This window comes from Hypomesus transpacificus, chromosome 11 (assembly GCF_021917145.1).
Source record: "Hypomesus transpacificus isolate Combined female chromosome 11, fHypTra1, whole genome shotgun sequence".
Lineage (NCBI taxonomy): Eukaryota > Metazoa > Chordata > Actinopteri > Osmeriformes > Osmeridae > Hypomesus > Hypomesus transpacificus.
The window spans coordinates 200,933-228,580 of record NC_061070.1 but is presented as its reverse complement, the minus strand read 5'-3'; the positions used below and the strand labels follow the sequence as shown (position 1 = coordinate 228,580).

Here is a 27,648-nt window from a genome sequence, read left to right as displayed (position 1 = left end):
ACTGTCATCAAAAACGCCAGCACACAACTGCAACTATAAAACGTTCATACAAATCTCAAATTTTCTTAGGCTTTCTCCATTTAAATGCAATTCTTTGGAGCACATTTACAGGCTAGTAATGCCGGCAAACAGTTCAGACATACAGACAGTTCAGACAGGCAGACAGTTCAGACAGGCAGACAGTTTAGACAGTTCAGACAGTTCAGACAGGCAGACAGTTCACACAGGCAGACAGTTCACACAGGCAGACAGTTCAGACAGGCAGACAGTTCAGACAGGCAGACAGTTCAGACAGGCAGACAGTTCAGACAGGCAGACAGTTCAGACAGGCAGACAGTTCAGACAGGCAGACAGTTCAGACAGTTCCTTCATTAGCTGCTACTGCAGAATGGACGGCTCTGATGAGCTTGTTCAGACATCCAGCCTTTCCTGTGATTCTACATCCATCTGTGTCATGCAGCATCATGACGTTGCAGCTTCATAATTAGATCAACAACCACGCTATTAAACGAGATTGAGATCAATAGCATGCATCTAAGTGGGTGTGTGTGACGGTGTGTGTGTGTGGATGCGTGTGTGTGAGTGTGTGCGTGTGTGTGTGACGGTGTGTGTGTGAGGGGGATGTACCGCCCTCTGTCACAGAATCAAACATGTCCGATGCTACATAAACATATCATATAAAAAGTAAACAATTCTATTACACGAGCCAGTGGGTTGTGTGGCATCTCCATAATTAGCAAGGAGCAGCAGGGCTGCCTGTTTAAGTCATCTTCCCTGTCCCGTGGTCGGGACTTAATAGGGGGCGAAGTGACAGAGAGCGTTGCTTTCACCCTGCAAACTTGCTGGGGTAACACACACACACACACACTGTCAGTCAGCACAGAAACAGCTTGCGAAAGCCTTCTGCAGGCTAGTGTGTGTGTGTGTGTCTGTGTGTGCGTCTGTGTGTGTGACCATGCACTTGCGTGTGCATTCGCCTACGTTGTGTCATAGCGAGTGAGACGGGGGAGTGTGGCTGACTGTGTGCACGTGTGTGTGACCCAGCGAGAGCGTGGAAGTGTGTGTGTGTGTGTGAGGCTGGGAGACTGGCAAAGCGTTATTGAGTGAGTGGAGGCAGGAGATTGCACTGTGTTAATGCTGCAAGACTGGGTGGCCTCTCTCCAGCGCCTCTCCCTCTTACTCAGCAGAAAGGGGAGCAGAGCGCCAGGGCTGGTGTTTAGGGGCTGCTTTACGAGTGTGATGAAGCGTGGGATAAGCACCGACTCAGTTTATGTCCTGGGGATGGTGGAGGAGTGGAGGAATGGAGGGAGGGAGCATAAAAGCATAGAGAAAGGAATGCTTAGTCACTCCTTTGCCCTGGACGGTGACGGCTAGCAGAAGGAAAGATGGCGGGTGATGGATGCCTGGGTGGTGCTCCTCTTGATGACGGCCGTACATCACAAGTGCGCCGAATTTCACACTATAGGAGGAGATATTGTCGACGTAAAATGTCTGGGAGGGAGACGTTATGATGTATCAGGTTCGATGTCCACGTTGATCCATGAAAAAGTCTATGAGCGTGGTCAATTGGCCTTTGTATCTGGGAGATCCATTTGAGAGCTATAACTCTATGTTGGAGTTGTATTATTAAAGACAGTGTTATTGTCTTCCATCAAAGATTCCACTCACGAGACTGAATCACCACAGGAGGCTCCATGCGTGTCCAAGTTCTCCCCTCCCAGTACCTCATGCTTCGGAAAATAACAGCAGCCTGCCATACCGCCAGTGACCACATGTCTTGCAACATGTGTTCCCCCAATCTTGGCCACGCATTCATATGTGTGTGCATGTCTGTGAGTGTGGATGGTGTGTGTGTGGGTGTGTGTCTGTGTGTGGGTGGTGTGTCTGTGTGTGGGTGGTGTGTGTGTGTGTGTGTGCATGTCTGTGTGTGTGTGTGTGTGTGTGTGTGTGTGCATGTCTGTGTGTGTGTGTGTGTGTGTGCGTGTGTGTGTGTGTGTGTGTCTGTGTGTGTGTGCATGTCTGTGTGTGTGTGTGCATGTCTGTGTGCGTGTGTGTGTGTGTGTGTGTGTGTGCATGTCTGTGTGTGTGTGTGTGTGTGTGTGTTGCTGGGTTAGGATCGGGGGGAGGCTGGTGATGAGGGGGGATTATTTATCTTCAGAGGCCGTTCCCCTCGGCTCAGAGCCATTCCTTAACATCTCATCGTCTGGTGATTACATGAACGCTCCCATGGGGCCGAGCGGGAGGGAAAACCAGGCCCCTGTTGCTCAGCCTCCACGCCTGCAGAGACGAATCACATTTCCCCAGATGACTTCATCATCTGCAAACGAGCACTTGGAGAGCGCGCGGCGGGCAGAGGGCTCCAGGAGCGCTGCTCAGCCTCTCGCGTTCAGCCACTTAGTTACCTAGGTCATCGTCCCGGCGACGGGACTCGGCGGGCCGCGGGGCGCCACGGTGAAGCGTGCGTCCTGGGAGGTCAGGGGGGGGGGGGGGGGAGGCAGTCTGGAGGATAATTATTTGTAATTGTCCCGAAATATAATCACACTCATTACCAAATGATATCATTACACACCTTGTAGAAGCCATCAATTTGAATCTGTTTTTTTTTTCAATTGAACTGAAGAAACGGCAAACAGGTGAGGAGTTGTGATGCTTGCTGGCAGGAGGCTGGCTCTTGGCAGGGAGACACCTCGGTAGGCCGAGTTCCCCCTCTAATTGGGGCGGCTCTGGAGAGCTGATGTGGGAGGCGATACGAGGCTTGCCATCACTCTGACTGATAATCCCCAGCACTGCTCGCTGCACTGATAAACCCCGGACCCACGCGGCCCAGTCGACCGACACTCCTTATTGATCTCTGCAGCAGTATCGCTGGGTGGGGGATCAAAAAGCTGACATTTGGATCCCTCATTTATGATGATTGGCCTTTGGTGTCAAACACCCATTCATTAAAGATGAAATGTAATATTACGGTTAGAGGATCTGGATTAGAGCTTGAAAATAATTGCTAATTTATGAGCACCATGCTGGTAGGAGAATGTGTAAACTGTAAATACGCTTGTTCAAAGGACTTTGAACGAACACTAAACAAGGTTTTAAAAAAAAGAAAGAAAAAAAAACACCAAAAACAATCAAAACTCTGCATTTTGTTTTCCCGGGAAACGTTGGGAGACTTCATGGACGCAACAGAGCTGGTCGAGCAACAGAAAGGTCTGATCTCACATCAATACAGATGAATGAACTTATGGCTCAGCAAATTACCTTTGCACCAATGTATCGGCTTATTGACATTGCTTAAATGTGTTTAGTCAGCGAGGGAGGGGAGGGAAGGCAGTGGAAAGGCTGTTATGGCCATGGGAGGACGCTTCGATATGAATCTCATGAATATGAAATACCGTTCTTCTACGGGTCTTATTGTTTCCCTCCAAGGAACGAGGGGATAAAGTACACAGGCTGGATGTCAGACTCCTCTAGAACCTGCTCCTCCCAGTCAACCACAACGTCTCTGCTGTTTGACCAACTGGAACGGTGCAGAAGCTACTAAGGAGCATTTGATCCGACTCCCAGTCGGCACCGACAGTTCTGACGGGAGGGGCTGAGTTGGGGGTTATGTGGTGACTGGAGTCACGGGCCTCACAAAGTTCCGGTCATGTTCTTGCTCCCCTGAGACCAGGAGGGGATCATGGCTCGACAAGGTCATACTTCTCTGCCTCTCCACCATCATCCTCTTATGAACCCTTTTTATGGTTCGCCACTCCAGCTCAGCGCCTCTCCACATCTGCCTCCTGAGGACGGCTGGATGGGTCATCTCCGGATCCATCCGCTCTGCCACCAGTGTCGGGGAGTCCTGAGGTTGTGTGATGGACCGTGGGTAGTGTCTACTAGTACCTTCAGTACCATTTCCTTTCCAGCTACTAAGGCAGTGGTTCTTAACCCTGTCCTCTGGGAACCCCTGTCATGCATGTTTTGGATGTTTCCCTACTCCAACACACCAAATTCCTGGTAACAAACATGCATTTGAATCAGGTGTGTTGGAGCCAAGAAACATCTAAAACATGCAGGACAGGGGTTCCCTGAGGACAGGGTTACCACTGTAGTAAGACAACTTGATTTTTTGCCCAGACGCCCATTGTAGGTACAAAATGGTGGACTTGTCTGTGGACTGTTTGTCATTGTGTCTGTTTGTCATTGCGCGGCACATGGTTTGTGTCCTGGCCTGCTTTTGTGTGCATAATGCCGCTTTAGCTCAGCCATTGAATGATAGGAAGGCACTGTGTCTGCATTTATATGGAATACCGACATTCCACAGTCTTTCAAGCTCCGTTAAAGAAAAAACTGGTATTGTTGAGAGCGTTAGATGTTGTCGAAGATGTTGCTACACTTGCAAGGTCGTTCCCTTTTTTGTTGTGGATAACGTTGTGGATGACATAGTTATTGTTCAACTGTTAGTGTTCAAGTTGTATCCAAACAGCTTCTAGGACATTCATCCTGAGCAGTACAAATGTACAAGTCAAGTTTGTAATTTACAGTGCGTATTAAAGTCAGGGTAAGTCATTTTGTTGAGAAGCACTTTTTCCTCGAATACACTTCATATCCTGATAGCAACAAATAAATTCATGTTTGACAGTCAAATTAAATCAATCCGATTTCGTCACAGGACTGTAGTAAACACGGCCAATCATTGAAGTAGGACCGGCACTAATAAATAGACGGCATTCGGACCGAATGCAATGATTGGACGGGCTACTTTTCTGCCTACCTACCTCATGTCAGGCAGCGCAGCGCGTTCATGTGTTTTGGGGGAGTGGCTTTGAAGGAGGGGTGGGCTATTTTGGTTTGAATCCTTTCAAACTCGAGCTAAAATTGCTAGGCGTGCAAGACTTACTTACCCTGGCTTTAATATCCACATTTACATTTAGCTTCATATTCCCATTCAGATTCATAAGCAGACCCCGAAGCCTCAAGCCTCATTCTCAGATTCCGTCTCTGAATCCAGACCCTACCTTTCTCACAGAGGCGTCCAGTGAAGTGGAGCGGGCAGTCACAGCGGATAGACAGCTGCCCCCAGGCGGGCTCCCGACACGTCCCGCCGTTCAGGCAGAGGCTGCCGTGGCAGCCAAGGGGCCGCTGAGTGGGCGCCGGCACTGTCCAGACAGTCTGGTTCAGTGGGCCTGGGGGGCTGGTGGGCTGGAGGGGCTGGAGGGGGCGTGGAGCAGGGAGATGGACAGGCTGGCTACTTAACTCCACGGGAGGCCACGTTGAGGTGTCAGAGGGACTTGTAGGAAAGCCAGACCTAAAAAGACATTGAAGCCAGACAAAGGCGAAGAGAAAGAGCCGTTGTTAAAAGGTTTCACCATTCAGGGAGCAGATGATAATACCAGGTGACAAGTGGATTCTTAGACCACTTTCGTGAGAAAAAGAACATTATGAATCACTGAATTACATATTCAATTCATAAAGAGCATTTTGAAAAACTGCACGACGGATATGCAAAGCTGAATGAAGCAACCAAGACAAGAATGTTTGGCGTGTTTATTTTCCAGCACAGTACAATCGTAAAATTCATGGTTTAACTTCGCTAATCCTCGAGGTGCTGAAATCAATCAGTTAGCGTATCTCCCCTGTGTTTGTCAAGCTCTGCCAGGGATCCATACGTACCTGTGGGAGTCTTTAACACCCTGCTCACAGCAACACATATCATTATCTAGCAGTCTGGAGGAGAAACGCATCCCTTTCACAACCACAACAACTCAAGCATATAGCTTCATGTATATTTAAATATGCATCTTGTGTAAGCTGTAGCTATACAATGCGCATATTTAAATATAGTCAATTATAGCTTTAGCTGTAGCAGAGTCATTGTAACATATGTGCCTATTTACTTGACATTTTGTGGCTGTTTTTTTATATTCATATTGAGACCGTTTAAAAAGTTTTCTAGCCGACTAATTGAATATATGTGTAAATGAGTAAACAAGTAGATGACTGGCCATTCAGGAACTTTTGTAAAAAATAAAAAGCGTGTCCAGAGCTCTTCTCCACATGTACGGAGCAGACGTAAACAGAAACACTAAACACTCGAAACACTAAACCAAAATATAAACACTAAACACTAGAAACACTAAACCATATATGAACACTAAACACTAGAAATACTAAACAGAATTAAAAACAATAAACTCTACAAAATCTAAACATTAGAAACAGAAATAAAAGCATTGAACTGAAATAAAAACACTTAACACTAAAACCCTAAACGTAAATAAAAACACTAAACCAAAACAGAAACACAAATGATAGAATCACTAAACAAAGAAATAACTAAATAAACATAGAAACAGCAAAATATTTACTGTGCATATTTTTGGTAAGGTTTAAGATTACGTTGCATGAGGAGTCATTCCTTGGATCATGAATTTCCTGTAAACCCGGATGTTTGTGTTTTTCCAGTCCATCCACGTCACAACAAAGCTCTCCTCCCTGTGTGGAGCTGTATCTGGGCCTAACCAGGACCACCTGGCCCAGACACAGCTCCCTGAATACCGGGTGTGAACTTCCACCCGGGGGATAATGGGTGCTGTTGAGGTGTTTTCATGTGGTTGATTGATTGACAACTTCATCGATGTGGCGACTTCCATTTTTAGGTGGCTCGGCTGCGCTGCATCAACGGCTCGGATGTGACTTCTAAATGGAAGTTAGTTTACCCTTGAATATGTCCCATGTGATTCTCCAACTGCATTCATCATGACTGGCTTGATTTGATCAGTCGGTTCAAACAAATTGGTTTTATTTGGCAGATTCCACTTTCTGACTGTGCCCTGCATGAGAAGTACCAGTGGTGTGGGCATGGAACTCCACCTACAACTCAAACAGTCTCCACAGTCTGCTGCATGTCGCTCTAACAAGACGACTCGTGCAGACAGAGCTGGGTCCAAACCTGTTACAGTAATTGACATAAACATCAGAGATTTGAAAATATTATACCCATGGCACTTGTGTGTGTGTGTGTGTGAGAGAGAATGTGGGCATGTGTCTGTGTGTGTGAGAGAGAGAATGTGGGCTTGTGTGTGTCTGTGTGTGTGCGTGTGTGTGTGTGAGAGAGAAAGTGGGCTTGTGTCTGTGTGTGTGAGAGAGAGAGAATGTGGGCTTGTGTGTGTCTGTGTCTGTGCGTGTGTGTGTGTGAGAGAGAAAGTGGGCTTTGTGTGTGTGTGTGGTGTGACTGTGTGCCAAGGGAACAGAAAGTTCTTCCAAACCAAAGGTTTGTCTGCAAAGAGACGGAATATTATTAAGACTATGGCTCTTTGAAAATCTAATTATTTTACCTGCAGTTTTCTACGTTGCTCCCGGCAATGGCATTGGATGTGTAGAACCCCTTCAGTTTGTTAATTTCAATTATTTCAATGCAGCCAGTGTAGTTGTGAAAAGGCTCTGCTCCCTGAAGGGAACAAATAAATAAATAAATATGATTTTTCAGACTGTTGCTTGGAAATACGTAGCAAAACAAACCACTTCAGGTTTAACACACAATATCAACTTGAAGACACAGTACTGCATGCTCGCAGAATGCATTTTTCCGGGGAAACAGGCGGGAAAAGACATCTATCTCAATCTAACCCCTGACCCTCAGGGCTGTTTTCTGATGTCATAAAGGGACAGTTCAAAGTGTTTTTTCCACCTGGCCCCAAGTGGTAGACAAGAGGACGCTAACCTAGGCATCTGTTTGGCATATTTATTTTTTATTACGTTCTGGACAAAACCTTTGAGACCAAAATTACTCAACTACAATGACAATGTATAATCACAAGAAAAGTTTTTACATTATATTATATTGCCTGGTAATAGAGTCAGCAATATTATCCAAGTCGTGTGTCATACTACTTGCTACTACAGTGTGTTACATGACCTGGTACTACAGTGTGTTACATGACCTGGTACTACAGTGTGTTACATGACCTGGTACTACAGTGTGTTACAGTACCTGGTACTACAGTGTGTTACATTACCTGGTACTACAGTATGTTACATTACCTGGTACTACAGTGTGTTACATTACCTGGTATTAAAGTGTGTTACAGTACCTGGTACTACAGTGTGTTACATGACCTGGTACTACAGTGTGTTACATTACCTGGTACTACAGTGTGTTACAGTACCTGGTACTACAGTGTGTTACATGACCTGGTACAACAGTCTGTTACACGACCGGGTACTACAGTGTGTTACAGTACCTGGTACTACAGTGTGTTACATTACCTGGTACTACAGTGTGTTACAGTACCTGGTACTACAGTGTGTTACATTACCTGGTATTAAAGTGTGTTACAGTACCTGGTACTACAGTGTGTTACATGACCTGGTACTACAGTGTGTTACATTACCTGGTACTACAGTGTGTTACATTACCTGGTACTACAGTGTGTTACAGTACCTGGTACTACAGTGTGTTACATGACCTGGTACAACAGTGTGTTACATGACCGGGTACTACAGTGTGTTACAGTACCTGGTACTACAGTGTGTTACATGACCTGGTACTACAGTGTGTTACATGACCTGGTACTACAGTGTGTTACAGTACCTGGTACTACAGTGTGTTACATTACCTGGTACTACAGTGTGTTACAGTACCTGGTACTACAGTGTGTTACATGACCTGGTACTGCAGTGTGTTACATGACCTGGTACTACAGTGTGTTACATTACCTGGTACTACAGTGTGTTACAGTACCTGGTACTACAGTGTGTTACATTACCTGGTACTACAGTGTGTTACATTACCTGGTACTACATTGTGTTACATTACCTGGTACTACAGTGTGTTACATTACCTGGTACTACAGTGTGTTACATTACCTGGTACTACAGTATGTTACATTACCTGGTACTACAGTGTATTACATTACCTGGTACTACAGTGTGTTACATTAACTGGTACTACAGTATGTTGTATTACCTGCAAATACAGAAGGTGTTATCCACTAATAGTATGTTATATTAGCCAATAATACAGAATGTTATATTACATGACAGTATGTCAAATTACTTGGTTATATGATATGTAACATGACCTCCACAATGTGTAATATCACCTGGTAATACAGTATGTAATGACCTACACAGTATGTAATATCACCTGGTACTACAGTATGTAATGACCTCCACAGTGTGTGATCTCACCTGGTAGGGCTGGTATCTGTGAGGCAGGCCCCCTACGAAGAGATGACTGGTCCTCTGAAGGGCGAGTCCAGACCAGTAGTTGCTCTGCCTGCTTGGGACCCCCTGGTACCCAGACACGGTGACTTCTGCTTCACATGGAGCCAGGCCTTGTCTGTCGGCATCAAACCTCACATTCAGTCCACCTCAACACCCACTGGGAGTCTGTCTGTCATATATACAGGTTATATTATAACCTCTTTGGTAGAGGAGGCCTTTAAATCAGCCTATGGAGGTGCTGTTCAGCTGCAATCACCTCTGCACGATTTAGCCAAACAATTTGTTTAGCCCTAATGTTCATTTATTCAGATTTAATCTGTTTATTTAATAGTCGTAAATATACTGAATTAATTATGTTATTTAACAAATATTGCTAATGTTAAGCATACAGAACAGTTTATTTTAATAAGATATTTCGACATAGCCTGAGGAGAACACAATTACTATACAAGCAAAGGCTCTCCTAATGTGCACACTTTGATATTCTCCCACCATAACATTAGCTTCCAGTGAGGGCCCGGGTTCATACACTGCAGTTGTTTACATTGACTTTGCATCCGCAACAAACCCCCTCCAGCCTTTACATACAGTATTTACGGTGACATTATCTGGTTCCTTGCAAGATAATTACGTTGAGACGAAAACGTGTATTTTCGAGTCGAATGCTCTTGTTCAGCCAGTAAAGGACGAGGGAAGCTGCTCTGCTGGAGCTGCCCACCAACACCGTCACACCAGAATCAACTCTGCCACACCACTTAGCATCGCCAGTTGAGACTGAAACCCTGAAGTCAGACCCCTCCGATCCCTCGAATCGCCACACAGCTAACTAGTCCCCCCTCACCACACAGCTAACTAGTCCCCCCTCACCACACAGCTAACTAGTCCCCCCTCACCACACAGCTAACTAGTCCCCCCTCACCACACAGCTAACTAGTCCCCCCTCACCACACAGCTAACTAGTCCCCCCTCACCACACAGCTAACTAGTCCCCCCTCACCACACAGCTAACTAGTCCCTTCAGGACTCTTCCTGCTGTTCGGAAGGATTTGCATCCCACCGTTTAGAGTTCTATGGATTTTTTTATGGTTTCTGGCTACTGACTGTCGGAGGAAAATGAGGGGAATAAAGCAGAGCTTCATCTCAGGTCTTGGCTAACCACACCGCCAGTCCAGATGGACGTGATAGACCGCACAGGAGAAATTAGACTTCACGCTGGAGGAACGACATACACCGGTCTTCAATTAGGTTCGGTCATATCCTCTGAGATGTAGGTGAGTATTTACAGTAACTTGGACAACACGGCTATGTGATAATAGTTAAGCAGTCCAAAGAAATGGACCGAAATATCCATGAACTAGATAGTGGTGAGCGTGGCTCTCCGGGGCTATCTTGGGAAGTAATGTCTTGTAAATCCAGCTCATATTCTCTTCATGGAGATGCATCCCTCTTCAAACACACTCGTACAATTGGCCATTAAAGGCAGTGCGGTAATAATACGATTATTCTAATTCTACTCGTAAAGCGTCGTGGGCTAAATAAATGCCCAGACACATTCACACTGTTCTCCTGCACACAATAAATTATTTCTTTCCCTTTCTTTCTCTCGACACCTTGTGTGTCTTGCTCTGAATGTGTCAGCCTCTGGGAGCTCTCCAAAGCTAATTCCCGCCTTCCGAACAACAGGGGACAGAAGATAATTACCCAAGTGCAGATTCTGGGCTAACTACGGCCAGCTGGAGGGCAGTCTATCCACAGATGTGGAGCCCCCCCCCCACCGCCTCCCCCCCCCCCCCCCCCCGGGTGTCCGCACAGAAGTGAAGAAGAAGAAGCGCGGACGGACGGGAAGGAGGGATGTCTGGGAAGCAATCTAGCCTGATTTGCTAAGCCTGTAATTTGCAGGCGGCGGTGTTCCGCGAGGGGCAGTGACCTCCAGCTCCCCGAGCCCTTCCTCTGGAGGAGAAGCGGTTAATTCAGGATCGCTCTGCCAGAGAGGCCTGGCACACAGCCAGAGGGCAGCGCGCCGCGCCGAAACCTTGAACGGACAGCCCCGCCGGATTTCTATTAAACATATAGAAAATTGTCTTTGACGGGGGAGATATATTAAAACGCTATAACGAGGCGGGCAGTGATGGGAGGGGAGTGCCTTCCCCCAGGCAGCGCAGGGGTAGCGCAGGGGCAGAGACAGAGCGACCGGAGCCATCACACTATTACAAGGAATTTGTTTTGGTGGAGCTGAAACCTAGATCCATCCACCCCCCCCCCTCTCTCCCTTCCCCGCTCCCCTCTCCCTCTCTCCCCCCCTTCATGGTTCTGTTTCTGCCAGGTCTTTTAGGGGCTGGCACTGGGGCATGATGATTGATTTGTGCTGCTGTAGCATTTTCAGTGATGCTAGTTTTTATTCTGTTGAAGAACAGATATGACAGATTAATACACTTTAGATGAATAATTGGCTCTGGATCAAGCCATTTCTGCCTTGGAGCAGGATGGCTTTAAAGGCTGGCTGCTTTAATACGTTGCTCGGTGCAGTTATCCCCTTTCCATCATGGAAACCAGCTCCCATCATTCGTTTTGGGGAGAATATGTTTTGACACATCTAGACAGCGGTTGTGCCGATCAGCACGCCCAGCATGGGGAGTCAGAGTGTACGAGCCGGGCCCTGGGGAGTCAGAGTGTACGAGCCGGGCCCTGGGGAGTCAGAGTGTACGAGCCGGGCCCTGGGGAGTCAGAGTGTACGAGCCGGGCCCTGGGGAGTCAGAGTGTACGAGCCGGGCCCTGGGGAGTCAGAGTGTACGAGCCGGGCCTTGGTCAGCAGGACAGGACGGGGAGTCGTCTTACCTCACGTAAACAACGTGGGCTCGCCCGTCGTCCACGCGGATGGAGGTGTTGACGCGGCGGACCCCTTCCTCCGGGCTGCAGGCGAAGGCGTACTGAAACGTGGTTAGGGGGGGACAGATGTGACTGAGGCGGGGGACAGGAGGGCCAGAGGCTCGGTGCGCCCACGCCTCTCCAGGGACACACAGGTCAAAGGCATTCTGGGTTCTTTTGAGATGTTCCGGACTGTTCCGTTCCATTGTGGATGTGGACTATGCACTCAAATTAGCAGAGGTATCTGCACTTTGTATTACTGCATACTGACAGAAGTATATATATACTGTATTACTGTATACTGACAGAAGTATATATACTGTATTACTGCATACTGACAGATGTATATATACTGTATTACTGTATACTGACAGAAGTATATGTACTGTATTACTGTATACTGACAGAAGTATATATACTGTATTACTGTATACTGACAGAAGTATATGTACTGTGTATTACTGTATATTGACAGAAGTATATGTACTGTGTATTACTGTATACTGACAGAAGTATATGTACTGTGTATTACTGTATACTGACAGAAGTATATATAGTGTATTACTGTATACTGACAGAAGTATATGTACTGTGTATTACTGTATATTGACATAAGTATATGTACTGTGTATTACTGAATACTGACAGAACTATATGTACTGTGTATTACTGTATATTGACAGAAGTATATGTACTGTGTATTACTGTATATTGACAGAAGTATATATACTGTATTACTGAATACTGACAGAAGTATATGTATTGTGTATTACTGTATACTGATATAAGTATATGTACTGTGTATTACTGTAAACTGACAAAGTATATGTACTGTGTATTACTGTATATTGACAGAAGTATATATACTGTATTACTATATACTGACAGAAGTATATGTACTGTGTATTACTGTAAACTGACAAAAGTATATGTACTGTGTATTACTGTATACTGACATAAGTATATGTACTGTGTATTACTGCATACTGACAGACGTGTCTGTAGGCTAAATCAGAAGTATCTATACTGTATATAACAGAGGTTATAGGTTATAGAGCTAAACCGTATTAAGAACACAAATAGCTACTCTCTATTCCAGCTGCAGAGCGTTGGTGATCAGGGTGACCTCTGACCTGCAGCATCCCGTCCTGAAGGAAGAGCTTCATGAAGAAGAGGTCTCTGCTGGAGCCCTGGTCCACATAGAGGAGGGTCCCCTGTGTGCGGCTGGTGTGGAACCTCACCACCAGGCTGTTCTCAGCGCCCACCTGCAGGCCCTCAAACGCCAGGTAGGAGCTGCCTGTGTACCAGAGCAGGCCCGACCCTGTGGGAGGAGAGAGTCTGGGTCAGTGTTAGGGTGGTAGAGGAGAGGGTCTGGGTCAGTGTTAGGGTGGTAGAGGAGAGGGTCTGGGGTCAGTGTTAGGGTGGTAGAGGAGAGGGTCTGGGGTCAGTGTTAGGGTGGTAGAGGAGAGGGTCTGGGGTCAGTGTTAGGGTGGGGGAGGAGAGGGTCTGGGTCAGTCTTAGGGTGGGGGAGGAGAGGGTCTGGGGTCAGTGTTAGGGTGGGGGAGGAGAGGGTCTGGGTCAGTGTTAGGGTGGTAGAGGAGAGGGTCTGGGTCAGTGTTAGGGTGGGGGAGGAGAGGGTCTGGGGTCAGTGTTAGGGTGGGGGAGGAGAGGGTCTGGGTCAGTGTTAGGGTGGGGGAGGAGAGGGTCTGGGTCAGTGTTAGGGTGGGGGAGGAGAGGGTCTGGGTCAGTGTTAGGGTGGTAGAGGAGAGGGTCTGGGTCAGTGTTAGGGTGGGGGAGGAGAGGGTCTGGGTCAGTGTTAGGGTGGGGGAAGAGAGGGTCTGGGTCAGTGTTAGGGTGGGGGAGGAGAGGGTCTGGGTCAGTGTTAGGGTGGGGGAAGAGAGGGTCTGGGTCAGTGTTAGGGTGGGGGAGGAGAGGGTCTGGGTCAGTGTTAGGGTGGGGGAAGAGAGAGTCTGGGTCAGTGTTAGGGTGGGGGAGGAGAGAGTCTGGGTCAGTGTTAGGGTGGGGGAAGAGAGAGTCTGGGTCAGTGTTAGGGTGGGGGAAGAGAGAGTCTGGGTCAGTGTTAGGGTGGTAGAGGAGAGGGTCTGGGGTCAGTGTTAGGGTGGGGGAGGAGAGGGTCTGGGTCAGTGTTAGGGTGGTAGAGGAGAGGGTCTGGGTCAGTGTTAGGGTGGGGGAGGAGAGGGTCTGGGTCAGTGTTAGGGTGGGGGAGGAGAGGGTCTGGGGTCAGTGTTAGGGAGGGTGAGGAGAGGGTCTGGGGTCAGTGTTAGGGTGGGGGAAGAGAGGGTCTGGGTCAGTGTTAGGGTGGGGGAAGAGAGGGTCTGGGTCAGTGTTAGGGTGGGGGAAGAGAGGGTCTGGGGTCAGTGTTAGGGTGGGGGAGGAGAGGGTCTGGGTCAGTGTTAGGGTGGGGGAGGAGAGGGTCTGGGTCAGTGTTAGGGTGGGGGAGGAGAGGGTCTGGGGTCAGTGTTAGGGTGGGGGAAGAGAGGGTCTGGGGTCAGTGTTAGGGTGGGGGAGGAGAGGGTCTGGGTCAGTGTTAGGGTGGGGGAGGAGAGGGTCTGGGTCAGTGTTAGGGTGGGGGAGGAGAGGGTCTGGGTCAGTGTTAGGGTGGGGGAGGAGAGGGTCTGGGTCAGTGTTAGGGTGGGGGAGGAGAGGGTCTGGGGTCAGTGTTAGGGAGGGTGAGGAGAGGGTCTGGGGTCAGTGTTAGGGTGGGGGAGGAGAGGGTCTGGGGTCAGTGTTAGGGTGGGGGAGGAGAGAGTCTGGGTCAGTGTTAGGGTGGTAGAGGAGAGGGTCTGGGGTCAGTGTTAGGGTGGGGGAGGAGAGAGTCTGGGTCAGTGTTAGGGTGGTAGAGGAGAGGGTCTGGGTCAGTGTTAGGGTGGGGGAAGAGAGAGTCTGGGTCAGTGTTAGGGTGGGGGAGGAGAGAGTCTGGGTCAGTGTTAGGGTGGGGGAAGAGAGAGTCTGGGTCAGTGTTAGGGTGGGGGAAGAGAGAGTCTGGGTCAGTGTTAGGGTGGTAGAGGAGAGGGTCTGGGGTCAGTGTTAGGGTGGGGGAGGAGAGGGTCTGGGTCAGTGTTAGGGTGGTAGAGGAGAGGGTCTGGGTCAGTGTTAGGGTGGGGGAGGAGAGGGTCTGGGTCAGTGTTAGGGTGGGGGAGGAGAGGGTCTGGGGTCAGTGTTAGGGAGGGTGAGGAGAGGGTCTGGGGTCAGTGTTAGGGTGGGGGAAGAGAGGGTCTGGGTCAGTGTTAGGGTGGGGGAAGAGAGGGTCTGGGTCAGTGTTAGGGTGGGGGAAGAGAGGGTCTGGGGTCAGTGTTAGGGTGGGGGAGGAGAGGGTCTGGGTCAGTGTTAGGGTGGGGGAGGAGAGGGTCTGGGTCAGTGTTAGGGTGGGGGAGGAGAGGGTCTGGGGTCAGTGTTAGGGTGGGGGAAGAGAGGGTCTGGGGTCAGTGTTAGGGTGGGGGAGGAGAGGGTCTGGGTCAGTGTTAGGGTGGGGGAGGAGAGGGTCTGGGTCAGTGTTAGGGTGGGGGAGGAGAGGGTCTGGGTCAGTGTTAGGGTGGGGGAGGAGAGGGTCTGGGTCAGTGTTAGGGTGGGGGAGGAGAGGGTCTGGGGTCAGTGTTAGGGAGGGTGAGGAGAGGGTCTGGGGTCAGTGTTAGGGTGGGGGAGGAGAGGGTCTGGGTCAGTGTTAGGGTGGGGGAGGAGAGGGTCTGGGTCAGTGTTAGGGTGGGGGAGGAGAGGGTCTGGGGTCAGTGTTAGGGAGGGTGAGGAGAGGGTCTGGGGTCAGTGTTAGGGTGGGGGAAGAGAGGGTCTGGGTCAGTGTTAGGGTGGGGGAAGAGAGGGTCTGGGTCAGTGTTAGGGTGGGGGAAGAGAGGGTCTGGGGTCAGTGTTAGGGTGGGGGAGGAGAGGGTCTGGGTCAGTGTTAGGGTGGGGGAGGAGAGGGTCTGGGTCAGTGTTAGGGTGGGGGAGGAGAGGGTCTGGGGTCAGTGTTAGGGTGGGGGAAGAGAGGGTCTGGGGTCAGTGTTAGGGTGGGGGAGGAGAGGGTCTGGGGTCAGTGTTAGGGTGGGGGAGGAGAGGGTCTGGGGTCAGTGTTAGGGTGGGGGAAGAGAGGGTCTGGGTCAGTGTTAGGGTGGGGGAGGAGAGGGTCTGGGGTCAGTGTTAGGGTGGGGGAGGAGAGGGTCTGGGGTCAGTGTTAGGGTGGGGGAGGAGAGGGTCTGGGTCAGTGTTAGGGTGGGGGAAGAGAGGGTCTGGGGTCAGTGTTAGGGTGGGGGAGGAGAGGGTCTGGGGTCAGTGTTAGGGTGGGGGAGGAGAGGGTCTGGGGTCAGTGTTAGGGTGGGGGAGGAGAGGGTCTGGGTCAGTGTTAGGGTGGGGGAAGAGAGAGTCTGGGTCAGTGTTAGGGTGGGGGAGGAGAGAGTCTGGGTCAGTGTTAGGGTGGTAGAGGAGAGGGTCTGGGGTCAGTGTTAGGGTGGGGGAGGAGAGAGTCTGGGTCAGTGTTAGGGTGGTAGAGGAGAGGGTCTGGGTCAGTGTTAGGGTGGGGGAAGAGAGAGTCTGGGTCAGTGTTAGGGTGGGGGAGGAGAGAGTCTGGGTCAGTGTTAGGGTGGGGGAAGAGAGAGTCTGGGTCAGTGTTAGGGTGGGGGAAGAGAGAGTCTGGGTCAGTGTTAGGGTGGTAGAGGAGAGGGTCTGGGGTCAGTGTTAGGGTGGGGGAGGAGAGGGTCTGGGTCAGTGTTAGGGTGGTAGAGGAGAGGGTCTGGGTCAGTGTTAGGGTGGGGGAGGAGAGGGTCTGGGTCAGTGTTAGGGTGGGGGAGGAGAGGGTCTGGGGTCAGTGTTAGGGAGGGTGAGGAGAGGGTCTGGGGTCAGTGTTAGGGTGGGGGAAGAGAGGGTCTGGGTCAGTGTTAGGGTGGGGGAAGAGAGGGTCTGGGTCAGTGTTAGGGTGGGGGAAGAGAGGGTCTGGGGTCAGTGTTAGGGTGGGGGAGGAGAGGGTCTGGGTCAGTGTTAGGGTGGGGGAGGAGAGGGTCTGGGTCAGTGTTAGGGTGGGGGAGGAGAGGGTCTGGGGTCAGTGTTAGGGTGGGGGAAGAGAGGGTCTGGGGTCAGTGTTAGGGTGGGGGAGGAGAGGGTCTGGGTCAGTGTTAGGGTGGGGGAGGAGAGGGTCTGGGTCAGTGTTAGGGTGGGGGAGGAGAGGGTCTGGGTCAGTGTTAGGGTGGGGGAGGAGAGGGTCTGGGTCAGTGTTAGGGTGGGGGAGGAGAGGGTCTGGGGTCAGTGTTAGGGAGGGTGAGGAGAGGGTCTGGGGTCAGTGTTAGGGTGGGGGAGGAGAGGGTCTGGGGTCAGTGTTAGGGTGGGGGAGGAGAGAGTCTGGGTCAGTGTTAGGGTGGTAGAGGAGAGGGTCTGGGGTCAGTGTTAGGGTGGGGGAGGAGAGAGTCTGGGTCAGTGTTAGGGTGGTAGAGGAGAGGGTCTGGGTCAGTGTTAGGGTGGGGGAAGAGAGAGTCTGGGTCAGTGTTAGGGTGGGGGAGGAGAGAGTCTGGGTCAGTGTTAGGGTGGGGGAAGAGAGAGTCTGGGTCAGTGTTAGGGTGGGGGAAGAGAGAGTCTGGGTCAGTGTTAGGGTGGTAGAGGAGAGGGTCTGGGGTCAGTGTTAGGGTGGGGGAGGAGAGGGTCTGGGTCAGTGTTAGGGTGGTAGAGGAGAGGGTCTGGGTCAGTGTTAGGGTGGGGGAGGAGAGGGTCTGGGTCAGTGTTAGGGTGGGGGAGGAGAGGGTCTGGGGTCAGTGTTAGGGAGGGTGAGGAGAGGGTCTGGGGTCAGTGTTAGGGTGGGGGAAGAGAGGGTCTGGGTCAGTGTTAGGGTGGGGGAAGAGAGGGTCTGGGTCAGTGTTAGGGTGGGGGAAGAGAGGGTCTGGGGTCAGTGTTAGGGTGGGGGAGGAGAGGGTCTGGGTCAGTGTTAGGGTGGGGGAGGAGAGGGTCTGGGTCAGTGTTAGGGTGGGGGAGGAGAGGGTCTGGGGTCAGTGTTAGGGTGGGGGAAGAGAGGGTCTGGGGTCAGTGTTAGGGTGGGGGAGGAGAGGGTCTGGGTCAGTGTTAGGGTGGGGGAGGAGAGGGTCTGGGTCAGTGTTAGGGTGGGGGAGGAGAGGGTCTGGGTCAGTGTTAGGGTGGGGGAGGAGAGGGTCTGGGTCAGTGTTAGGGTGGGGGAGGAGAGGGTCTGGGGTCAGTGTTAGGGAGGGTGAGGAGAGGGTCTGGGGTCAGTGTTAGGGTGGGGGAGGAGAGGGTCTGGGTCAGTGTTAGGGTGGGGGAGGAGAGGGTCTGGGTCAGTGTTAGGGTGGGGGAGGAGAGGGTCTGGGGTCAGTGTTAGGGAGGGTGAGGAGAGGGTCTGGGGTCAGTGTTAGGGTGGGGGAAGAGAGGGTCTGGGTCAGTGTTAGGGTGGGGGAAGAGAGGGTCTGGGTCAGTGTTAGGGTGGGGGAAGAGAGGGTCTGGGGTCAGTGTTAGGGTGGGGGAGGAGAGGGTCTGGGTCAGTGTTAGGGTGGGGGAGGAGAGGGTCTGGGGTCAGTGTTAGGGTGGGGGAGGAGAGGGTCTGGGGTCAGTGTTAGGGTGGGGGAGGAGAGGGTCTGGGGTCAGTGTTAGGGTGGGGGAGGAGAGGGTCTGGGGTCAGTGTTAGGGTGGGGGAAGAGAGGGTCTGGGTCAGTGTTAGGGTGGGGGAGGAGAGGGTCTGGGGTCAGTGTTAGGGTGGGGGAGGAGAGGGTCTGGGGTCAGTGTTAGGGTGGGGGAGGAGAGGGTCTGGGTCAGTGTTAGGGTGGGGGAAGAGAGGGTCTGGGGTCAGTGTTAGGGTGGGGGAGGAGAGGGTCTGGGGTCAGTGTTAGGGTGGGGGAGGAGAGGGTCTGGGGTCAGTGTTAGGGTGGGGGAGGAGAGGGTCTGGGTCAGTGTTAGGGTGGGGGAAGAGAGGGTCTGGGGTCAGTGTTAGGGTGGGGGAGGAGAGGGTCTGGGTCAGTGTTAGGGTGGGGGAGGAGAGGGTCTGGGTCAGTGTTAGGGTGGGGGAGGAGAGGGTCTGGGTCAGTGTTAGGGTGGGGGAGGAGAGGGTCTGGGTCAGTGTTAGGGTGGGGGAGGAGAGGGTCTGGGTCAGTGTTAGGGTGGGGGAGGAGAGGGTCTGGGTCAGTGTTAGGGTGGGGGAGGAGAGGGTCTGGGTCAGTGTCTGTCACCGTCTCCTGCCTGTGCTGAGGTGGTCTTGAGATGATTGAGGCACGGCTGAACATGAGGCGTCTGCCTCACCATCCAACCGTCTCACAACTCCACCATGACTGCTTCATAACTGCCTCATAGCCCATCTGCCTCAAAACTGCATAGCTCCCTCTCAACTGCATAGCTACCTCAAAACTGCATAGCTCCCTCTTAACTGCATAGCTACCTCAAAACTGCATAGCTCCCTCTCAACTGCATAGCTCCCTCAAAACTGCATAGCTCCCTCTCAACTGCATAGCTACCTCAAAACCGTTTTACAGCTGCCGCATAACTGCTGTCCTGGTACGTCATCATCAATAACCTGTTCTGGAAATAACATTGTATCGCAGCTCGTTCATGTAGCTGAAAGATCAAATATACCCCACGCTGTTGGAAGAAGGGCAGCAGGGAGTGCTGTGATGACATCACGCCAGCAGTATAGCCGCTAGAACACACAGCATTCCTTCACTATCGAGGTGCCGGTGTTTCGACATCGACAGGGATGGTGTGTGTATGTCTGTGTAAAGTATGTGGGGGGTAGGAGTGTGTGTGTGTGTGTGTGTGTTGGGGGGGGGGGAGGGGGTCTTGGAGCAACTACTTTTCAGTTCTGGTTAAAACCAGGCCTTTCAACTGATTAAAGCCAATTTTGCAGCTGCCTTTGGACTGCAATTACAATCTGTCAAGAAGTTTGTGTTTTGCTCTGAAACTGGAAAAGTAGACCCAAGCTGGAGGCCTTAAATGAGGCCTCCCATCCGAGGATGTGTTGGAGAGAGTTCAGGAGCAAACAAACGGAGCTTTGGCTCATTAGCAGACAGGAAGAGATGGTGTTCATGACAAGGTGAACATGGGCTGGCCATGCTCCTGCCTGGTGGGTCCCAACTCGCCCCTCAGGGACCTGGACGTTCCAACTCCCACAGCCTCCAAAGCGTTTCATCCGAGGGGCACCGATGGAGGGGCAGAGCAACTTTACTTTACACGCTGACAGTTGAAAAAGGCGAGGTGAGCGGGTGGCGAGCACATTTTGACCTTTCAGTCAAGGACACGCACGGTGGATCTGGACCTCGCAGACAGCACAGGGTACCGGAAATCAATGCTCTCAGTGAAATTTCTTAAGGAGAAAAATGCCTTTGCACTTTCTGTGACAGAACAGACATCTAAGGTAAAGATATAGAACTGGGAGGAACCAAAGATCTGTCCTTGGTCTCTCCCACACACACACAAAAACCTGCGACCAGGGGAATGGAAGGTTAGTAGTTCCGTTCCATTTCACGTCCAGTAAAGCCCTCCTGCTGCAGAGGTCGTCCAGTCCACAGGGGGCGCTGTGCACAGACCGCTGCCCTGTGGACTGGTTTGGCAAAGGCACGCAAACAACCTTTGGGTTTCCTCTCAACAGTCACCTGCCTGCCTCCCAGGGTGAGGTATGCAGACTGGAGCAGGTCCAGCTGACTACAGCCTGTAAAGGAGGCAGTTAATGTCAGCTGCCTTTGAAAGCTTTCCACAATCACGCCCTCCTCTCTCTCGCACTCACACAGAAGTGGCAGAAGGAAAAAGTTTTGCATCTCAAAAAAAACAGGACGTTCAGCCAACACACTGACTGATGAATGCAGGGCAAGTGTGTCCCTCGACAGTCAATGTTGTGAATCGAGGTGCAAGCGTTCGGTGCGATGTTGGACAAGCCATCTAACGACTAACCAACAAAAACACGTATCCATCACAGCTGTCTAGCCCACTCTCCACACACTCTAAAGACTGTGCGTCAACTTGAGACATGAGACGCGGAAGTAAGAAAGGCTGTAGGTATGGTTTCTGCAAATGATATTCCTCACGCTATGAGCTACAAGGACCCCTGCTCTGCCACGAGCGACTGCTGGGGGTGTTTCACCAGTCTCCTGACACATGCCTCGACTGCCCGCCCCTAAACCTGCACCTGCTTCGACAGTTACTGCGGGAGGACTCCTGTGGAAGTCAGACTGGGCGTGTGTCGCCATACAGGAGACTGGGATTGTGTGCGTGTCATACCCAGCTTCTGCGAGTCTTGTGAGTTGTCATATTTCAGAAGCGGGTTGTGGTGGCTCAAAGTGGCAGTCCGCCTCGGCGGTCCATGAAGAGTAATCTAATTTGGACGTAATTTGATTTAATCTTATCTCATCTTCAGCGCGAAGAACGGCGGGCAGACAAACGACCAGGCCCGTTCTTTTTCCCCCCAATGTTGTGTACGCATGAGAGGATGTGGAGGGTCATTGGGCCGTTCCAAACTAGCTGGGACTCTGCAGATGTCAGGCGGCTTCATAAGGAACAGTAAAACTAGGGCTCCTCCTGGGTACGGTTAAGTCTTCCACCTCCCCTATTTGACGGCCATAAAGGTGTAAATACGATTGCTTTGCTCCAATCTGTGAAGCATGTCAATTGACACAATACAGACAGCGGAGCCGAGGGGCCGTCTGAAAAGGGCTTGAATCCCGGCAGTTCATTACATGGCTCATTGTATACGGCGATATCCTGCTTTATATCATCCATGCCAGTGGGCAATTACGGCACATTTCGGTAAAAGTTCCAGTGCCTTGGAGCTTATTGAGGGTAGTGGCGCGGATGGAACTTAAAAGACGGACTCAGTCTGCGGCAATACGGGGGAACAAGCATTAGGGAAGCTCATGCCTAATGCATTTCTCATTTGCTCCAAATGCTGCAATTTGTTGGCGGGAACAGGGAAGTGGGGGTCGGTCCTCAAGCGCTGGGCTGCAGAGGGAAAGCTCTCTGTCCGTGATATACCTGTCTCCTGCACTGCCTCTTCCCATCACTGTTAAATGGGCTCCAAGAGAGACTTCAGCCGAGCCTCTGTTCCGGCTGCAGCCGTGACTCATCGACCCGCGGCCTGGGAGACCTGTATCAATATTAGTTAGACAGGCAGGCCTGTTAAAGCCTGCTTCCCTTTATGTGGTGCTGGGCCCCTTCGGGGGCCACTGGCTAACTGGCTAACCCGAGCCCCCCCCCCACCTCCCCGGGGCGCTCGGGGGCCACACTCCAGGGAGGGGACTCGTCACTGAAGACAGGGAGAATTACAGGAGAACAGAGTGGCTGTGATCTGTGAATTAATGAGGATAAATGCAGAGCAGCAACACAGAACTACCTTCCTCTCTCTCCTCCTCCCTCTCTCCCCCCTGCTTCCATCTCTCTCTCCTCCCCCCTGCTTCCTTCCTTCCTTCCCTCCCTCTCTCTCTCTCTCTCTCTCTCCCTCTCTCCCTCTCTCTCTCTCTCCCTCTTTCTCTCTCTCCCTCTCTGCCTCTTTCTCTCTCTCCAATCCTGACAATGGGGTTTGCCAGTGCTGATGATGGAAAATTACCCCTCGGAGACAAAGCCATTCATTAATTTTAAAGCCTTGTTTGGTCTGATGTGGGCTTTGATGCAGTCCCAGCCCAGTGCCAGGAGGCTCTGGCATGCCTCATTAGCAGTGTGCTCCAGTCTCTCTCTCTCCCTCTCTCTCTGGAAGGTCTGCGCATTCTACACTATACTTTATGAGTGTGTGTTTGGATACACGTGTTGCTATGTGTCAACTGTGAGTGTGTGTATATATATATTTGAGAGAGAGAGAGAGAGAGAGAGAGACTACACTAACTATCCTCTCCTCCGCTCTACAGTAACTATCCTCTCCTCCGCTCTACAGTAACTATCCTCTCCTCCGCTCTACAGTAACTATCCTCTCCTCCGCTCTACAGTAACTATCCTCTCCTCCCCTCTCGGTGAGGAAATGATGTGCACCCTGATACTTCCTTCTCCATCACGACACATCAGTGCTTTGCTTGACACACAGACTCAAATACCACGATTTAGGAAGCTGTGTCGTTGAGTAAGGTCCCATCAAAATCCACACGAGAAACAAACCTCACATCACGGCAGCTAGGGAAGCTACATGCAGTGTTAAGAGCATTAAACATCCACACAAAAACAACTGCTGGTTATTTCTACTAGAAGTTCTTCTAAAATATAAAAGAAGCGGATATTCTACATGCACCATTTCGATGTTGCTTTGGATAAATGTATAAAATGTAATGTTTATTCTTGCAAAGGGGCCAATGCACAAAACGTGAATCTGTTTCTGTGATCTGCAACGCCATGGATTAGGAGAGATATTTCCACAGGGAACATCGTCATGATGCTTTTGTGTCGTGTTGCGGATGTCTGTGAGATGGCCGTGGCTGGGGCGAACTCCACGACAAACAAACACAGGTCCTGGTGTTTCTCGGCTGGATTCAGGATTCACACGGATGATTTCAAAGCCATGATAAAAAGAAAAAAAACATCATCTGCTTGCGTGAAAAGAGTGGTGCATGGTGCTTGATATGTCTCTTCCCCCCAACTCCACAGGAATAATTCAAGTGACAGTCTTGGTGGAACTTTGAGCGCTTTGTGTGCCGCACGCTTCAAAGCAACATGAGACAGTGGCGGAGGAGGTCACAACATACCCAGCAAAGAGGAAAAAGATGATACATATGATCAATGAATAATGCTGCAGAGTCTAGAATAGTGTGATGTAATTGATCTGGACTTGCTGTCCCTGCTCCACTCCCAGGGCTGCATGTGAGTTCTCATCCACTGCTCATAGATTGACTGATTGAACTTGTCACTGGGCACGGATAAGGTAGTGCCTCAAGCTCCTAGCGCTTCACGCTAACGCGAGGGGCCCCCGGGGGAAGCCACCAGGGGAACCTCCAGAACGTCCTTCATACCTGCTGAGTGGACCCCCCGGAGGTAGGGAACAGCTTGGATGGTAGGTGTGTGGAAAGGCACAGGCATGACTCGACATCTTGATACAGATGGATCGAACCCCAAACCAGAATCAGTCACGGCGGCTGTCTGTAAATCATGCGAACACAACAGCAGGGTGATGCTATCACATCTGATGCTATCACAGCCAGGGTGATGCCACATCTGATGCTATCACATCTGCTGCTATCACAGCCACGGTGATGCTATCACATCTGATGCTATCACAGCCAGGGTGATGCTATCACATCTGATGCTATTACAGCCAGTGTGATGCTATCACATCTGATGCTATCACAGCCAGGGTGATGCTATCACATCTGATGCTATCACAGCCAGGGTGATGCTATCACATCTGATACTATCACAGCCAGGGTGATGCTATCACATCTGATGCTATCACAGCCAGGGTGATGCTATCACATCTGATGCTATCACAGCCAGGGTGATGCTATCACATCTGATGCTATCACAGCCAGGGTGATGCTATCACATCTGATGCTATCACAGCAGGGTGATTCTATCACATCTGATGCTATCACAGCCAGGGTGATGCTATCACATCTGATGCCATCACAGCAGGGTGATTCTATCACATCTGATGTTATCAAAGCCAAGGTGATGCCACATCTGATGCTATCAGAGCAGGATGATGCTATCACATCTGATGTTATCAAAGCCAGGGTGATGCCACATCTGATGCTATCAGAGCAGGGTGATGCTATCACATCTGTTGCTATCACAGCAGGGTGATCATATCACATCTGATGCTATCACAGCCAGGGCTGGGGCCGGTGTCTGGGTATGAACAGGGAGAAGTGCAGCACAGCCACATGGTGCAGGTCGTTAGCCTGCCCAACTTCTCCCCGCCCACAAAAAAATTTGTTCGGGAAGTTGGGTCTGGAGGGTCTCGTATTGGGGACAAATACAGAAAACCAGAATCGGGACGGACCAATGAAATTGCCAGGGCGGGCTTTATACGATGATGGACAGATGATCAACAGTAACGTAATCAACAACATCACGAAAGAGCGCTTGGGTTGAATTTGTTTTCAACAAACAACATATTACGTTGCTCTGATTGGTTGTAGGTCTAACGTCAGGCTAGCAGGTCGTGGCTAAGGCTGCACAATTGATCGAATTTTAATCACAATCACAATTTTGGCTTCCCACGATCAAATTTGCATGATCGAGCAATATTTCAAATGCAGCATTCTGTTCATAGTATCAAAGTTTGTTTTTTAAATATATATATATATATATATATTTTTTACACATTGGAAACTAGTGGCCTGTTCAAGTTTTGCTAAATGTTCTTTTTTGTTTAATTTATTATTTTATTTGCATTTATTCTTTCAGGAGATGCACTGAATTTTGGTGAATAAGAGGACCCATTTTATTTTGATGCACATATCTGTAAATTAGCAGGAATGTAGCACATTATGGATCTGAAAGCAGTTATAATCAGCTTATATGACAATAACATTTGTTTTGGTTAAAATCAACAAATCATCGTGATAATTAATCGTGATCTCAATATGGATCAAAATAATGGTGATGATCATTTTGGCCATAATGGTGCAGCCCTAGTCATGGCTGGGAATGAAGTCACACTGGGCGTTACATCGTATCACAGCCGATCTGCACGTTTCTCTAGAGTCGTAAAATGCCATCGATGTTCAAAGAGAACGGCTCTAAAGAGCAGCGGCATCTTGGATGACAAACCGGTTGTGAATAGCATCATATTTGTACATATATTCGCACTCTCATATACGTAAATATTTCAACACTGCTTTGACCCTCTAAACCCAGGTCACGGGGTCCTAAAGCAACAAAGAGTGTTCCTGATTAGTATCAAAGAACTGTTTACTAAGCTCATTAATGTGCTGGTGTATTTTGGGGGCACACAGACAAACTCACAGACAATCAAACTGAACCAGACATCAGCTCTATTCGATTTCTGGTGACCGTGGGTGCATCGTGAAAGGTTACATAAACACACACCACACACACACACACACACGCACACACACGCAAACACACACGCACAGAGAATCACAAACGAGGACAGGGATCTCCATACACAGTCGGGCACCAACTCATAAATATTCATAACCGCCCCGATGACACGCACACAACATTGTCACTCCACAACAAGGTTACAAAACAGAATAAATCCTACTGGACAAACATCCCAACAAGGAAGCACACCCTCAGCTTGCATGTAAACAAGCACACCCTCAGCTTGCATGTAAACAAGCACACCCTCAGCTTGCATGTAAACAAGCACACCCTCAGCTTGCATGTAAACAATCACACCCTCAGCTTGCATGTAAACACACTAAACAAATGCTAATCATTTCAATCGCCCTGCTCGACTAAAACACAGCTATCTGATATTGAATCATCGGATCCAGTGTTGAAATACACCTAACTGAGTTTGTGACAGAGTGTTGTCGAAGTCAAGTGGTGGCTTTGAGCGGCGGAGGTCTGCCACGAACACAAGACGGTTTCAGAGCCCGTTTGGCTCCCTCCTTCCGTTTCAACAAGTCCTATTCAGGGTGCACAGCTTTTTCATTATCACAGTCCACAGTGGGGGGTAACCAGCCTGGCAGTTCTCTGGAAGTTGTTGCCGGAACGATTTCCCCCCCTGATCTCATGCCTGATCTGCAGACAGGTTTCCTCCAGAAGCACACTCCAGCAGCTCTCCTCAAGCGCTCATCGACACCATGAAGCTATCAGAAAACCATCCGTATCCTCTGTTGGCCCTGCAGGGAATGTCCGTTTAGCTTAAGCGAACTGACCCGGGCACAGGAGTCATAAGATCTTTTCCATGGCTGGTCTAAGAGACCAGAGCACGTGTTGATCACTGGATTAACTGGAGAGTGTAGAGTTCCCTGTAAAATCCAATCTATTTACCTCATTAAAAGTCAGACCCCTAAACGTTTCAATCTGACAAACATTCCTCAAGAAGGATTTGACTCTCCAAACCAATGTGCTTATTAGCTATTCAGATTTGCATGAGCGTTAAATATTGATGAGAGTCTTGGGGTCTTATCCACCGCCTGCCGCCACCCTGCAAAAGCACACACCAACCTGCCCCCCAACACACACACACACCACCCTGCATACACACACACCACTTTGCATACACACACACACACACCACCCTGTACAGACACACCACCACCACCACACACACACAGCCTGCCCACATACACACAACCGCCATACACACACACCACCACCACCACACACACTCACGCAACCACCAAACCCCCCCCCCCCCCCCAACACTCACCATCCTCATGTATAGCATCGTTAAAGTGCTAACTTCTGTCGAACACTCTGTCATACGTGTATTGATGATGCCCCGGCCCACTCAGTGTTCCCACGGAGCGAGGGGGAAGCTGTGGAGCCATCTGAGGCTTCTTGATAGTCTGGAGCTATTTACAGCATCACCAAGGGCACTACCACGACTCTACATGGTGACCTAGTTAGAGAGATATTCATGAGTTTTTCTGAAACCTATTTAACTCTTATTTATTTGATTATACATAGGTGAGAGCGGGGGGTAGGGGCGGTGGGGTAAACACACACCCGAAAATAACATTTAACTTCTCAAAGGAA

General features: G+C 50.2%; 1 protein-coding gene across 1 annotated transcript in view; it reads right to left on the bottom strand.

Annotated features, from left to right (window-relative positions):
- eys (eyes shut homolog) overlaps nucleotides 1-27,648 on the bottom strand; it is a 165,100-nt gene that overhangs the window by 48,956 nt on the left and 88,496 nt on the right. Inside the window, exons 33-39 of the mRNA XM_047029299.1 lie at nucleotides 13,206-13,393; nucleotides 12,043-12,134; nucleotides 9,172-9,322; nucleotides 7,317-7,429; nucleotides 5,653-5,706; nucleotides 4,998-5,287; nucleotides 2,403-2,465 (exon numbers count right to left, since the gene is read on the bottom strand). Of these exons, the coding sequence (XP_046885255.1) occupies nucleotides 2,403-2,465; nucleotides 4,998-5,287; nucleotides 5,653-5,706; nucleotides 7,317-7,429; nucleotides 9,172-9,322; nucleotides 12,043-12,134; nucleotides 13,206-13,393 (951 nt within the window). The remainder of the gene's footprint in view (nucleotides 1-2,402; nucleotides 2,466-4,997; nucleotides 5,288-5,652; nucleotides 5,707-7,316; nucleotides 7,430-9,171; nucleotides 9,323-12,042; nucleotides 12,135-13,205; nucleotides 13,394-27,648) is intronic.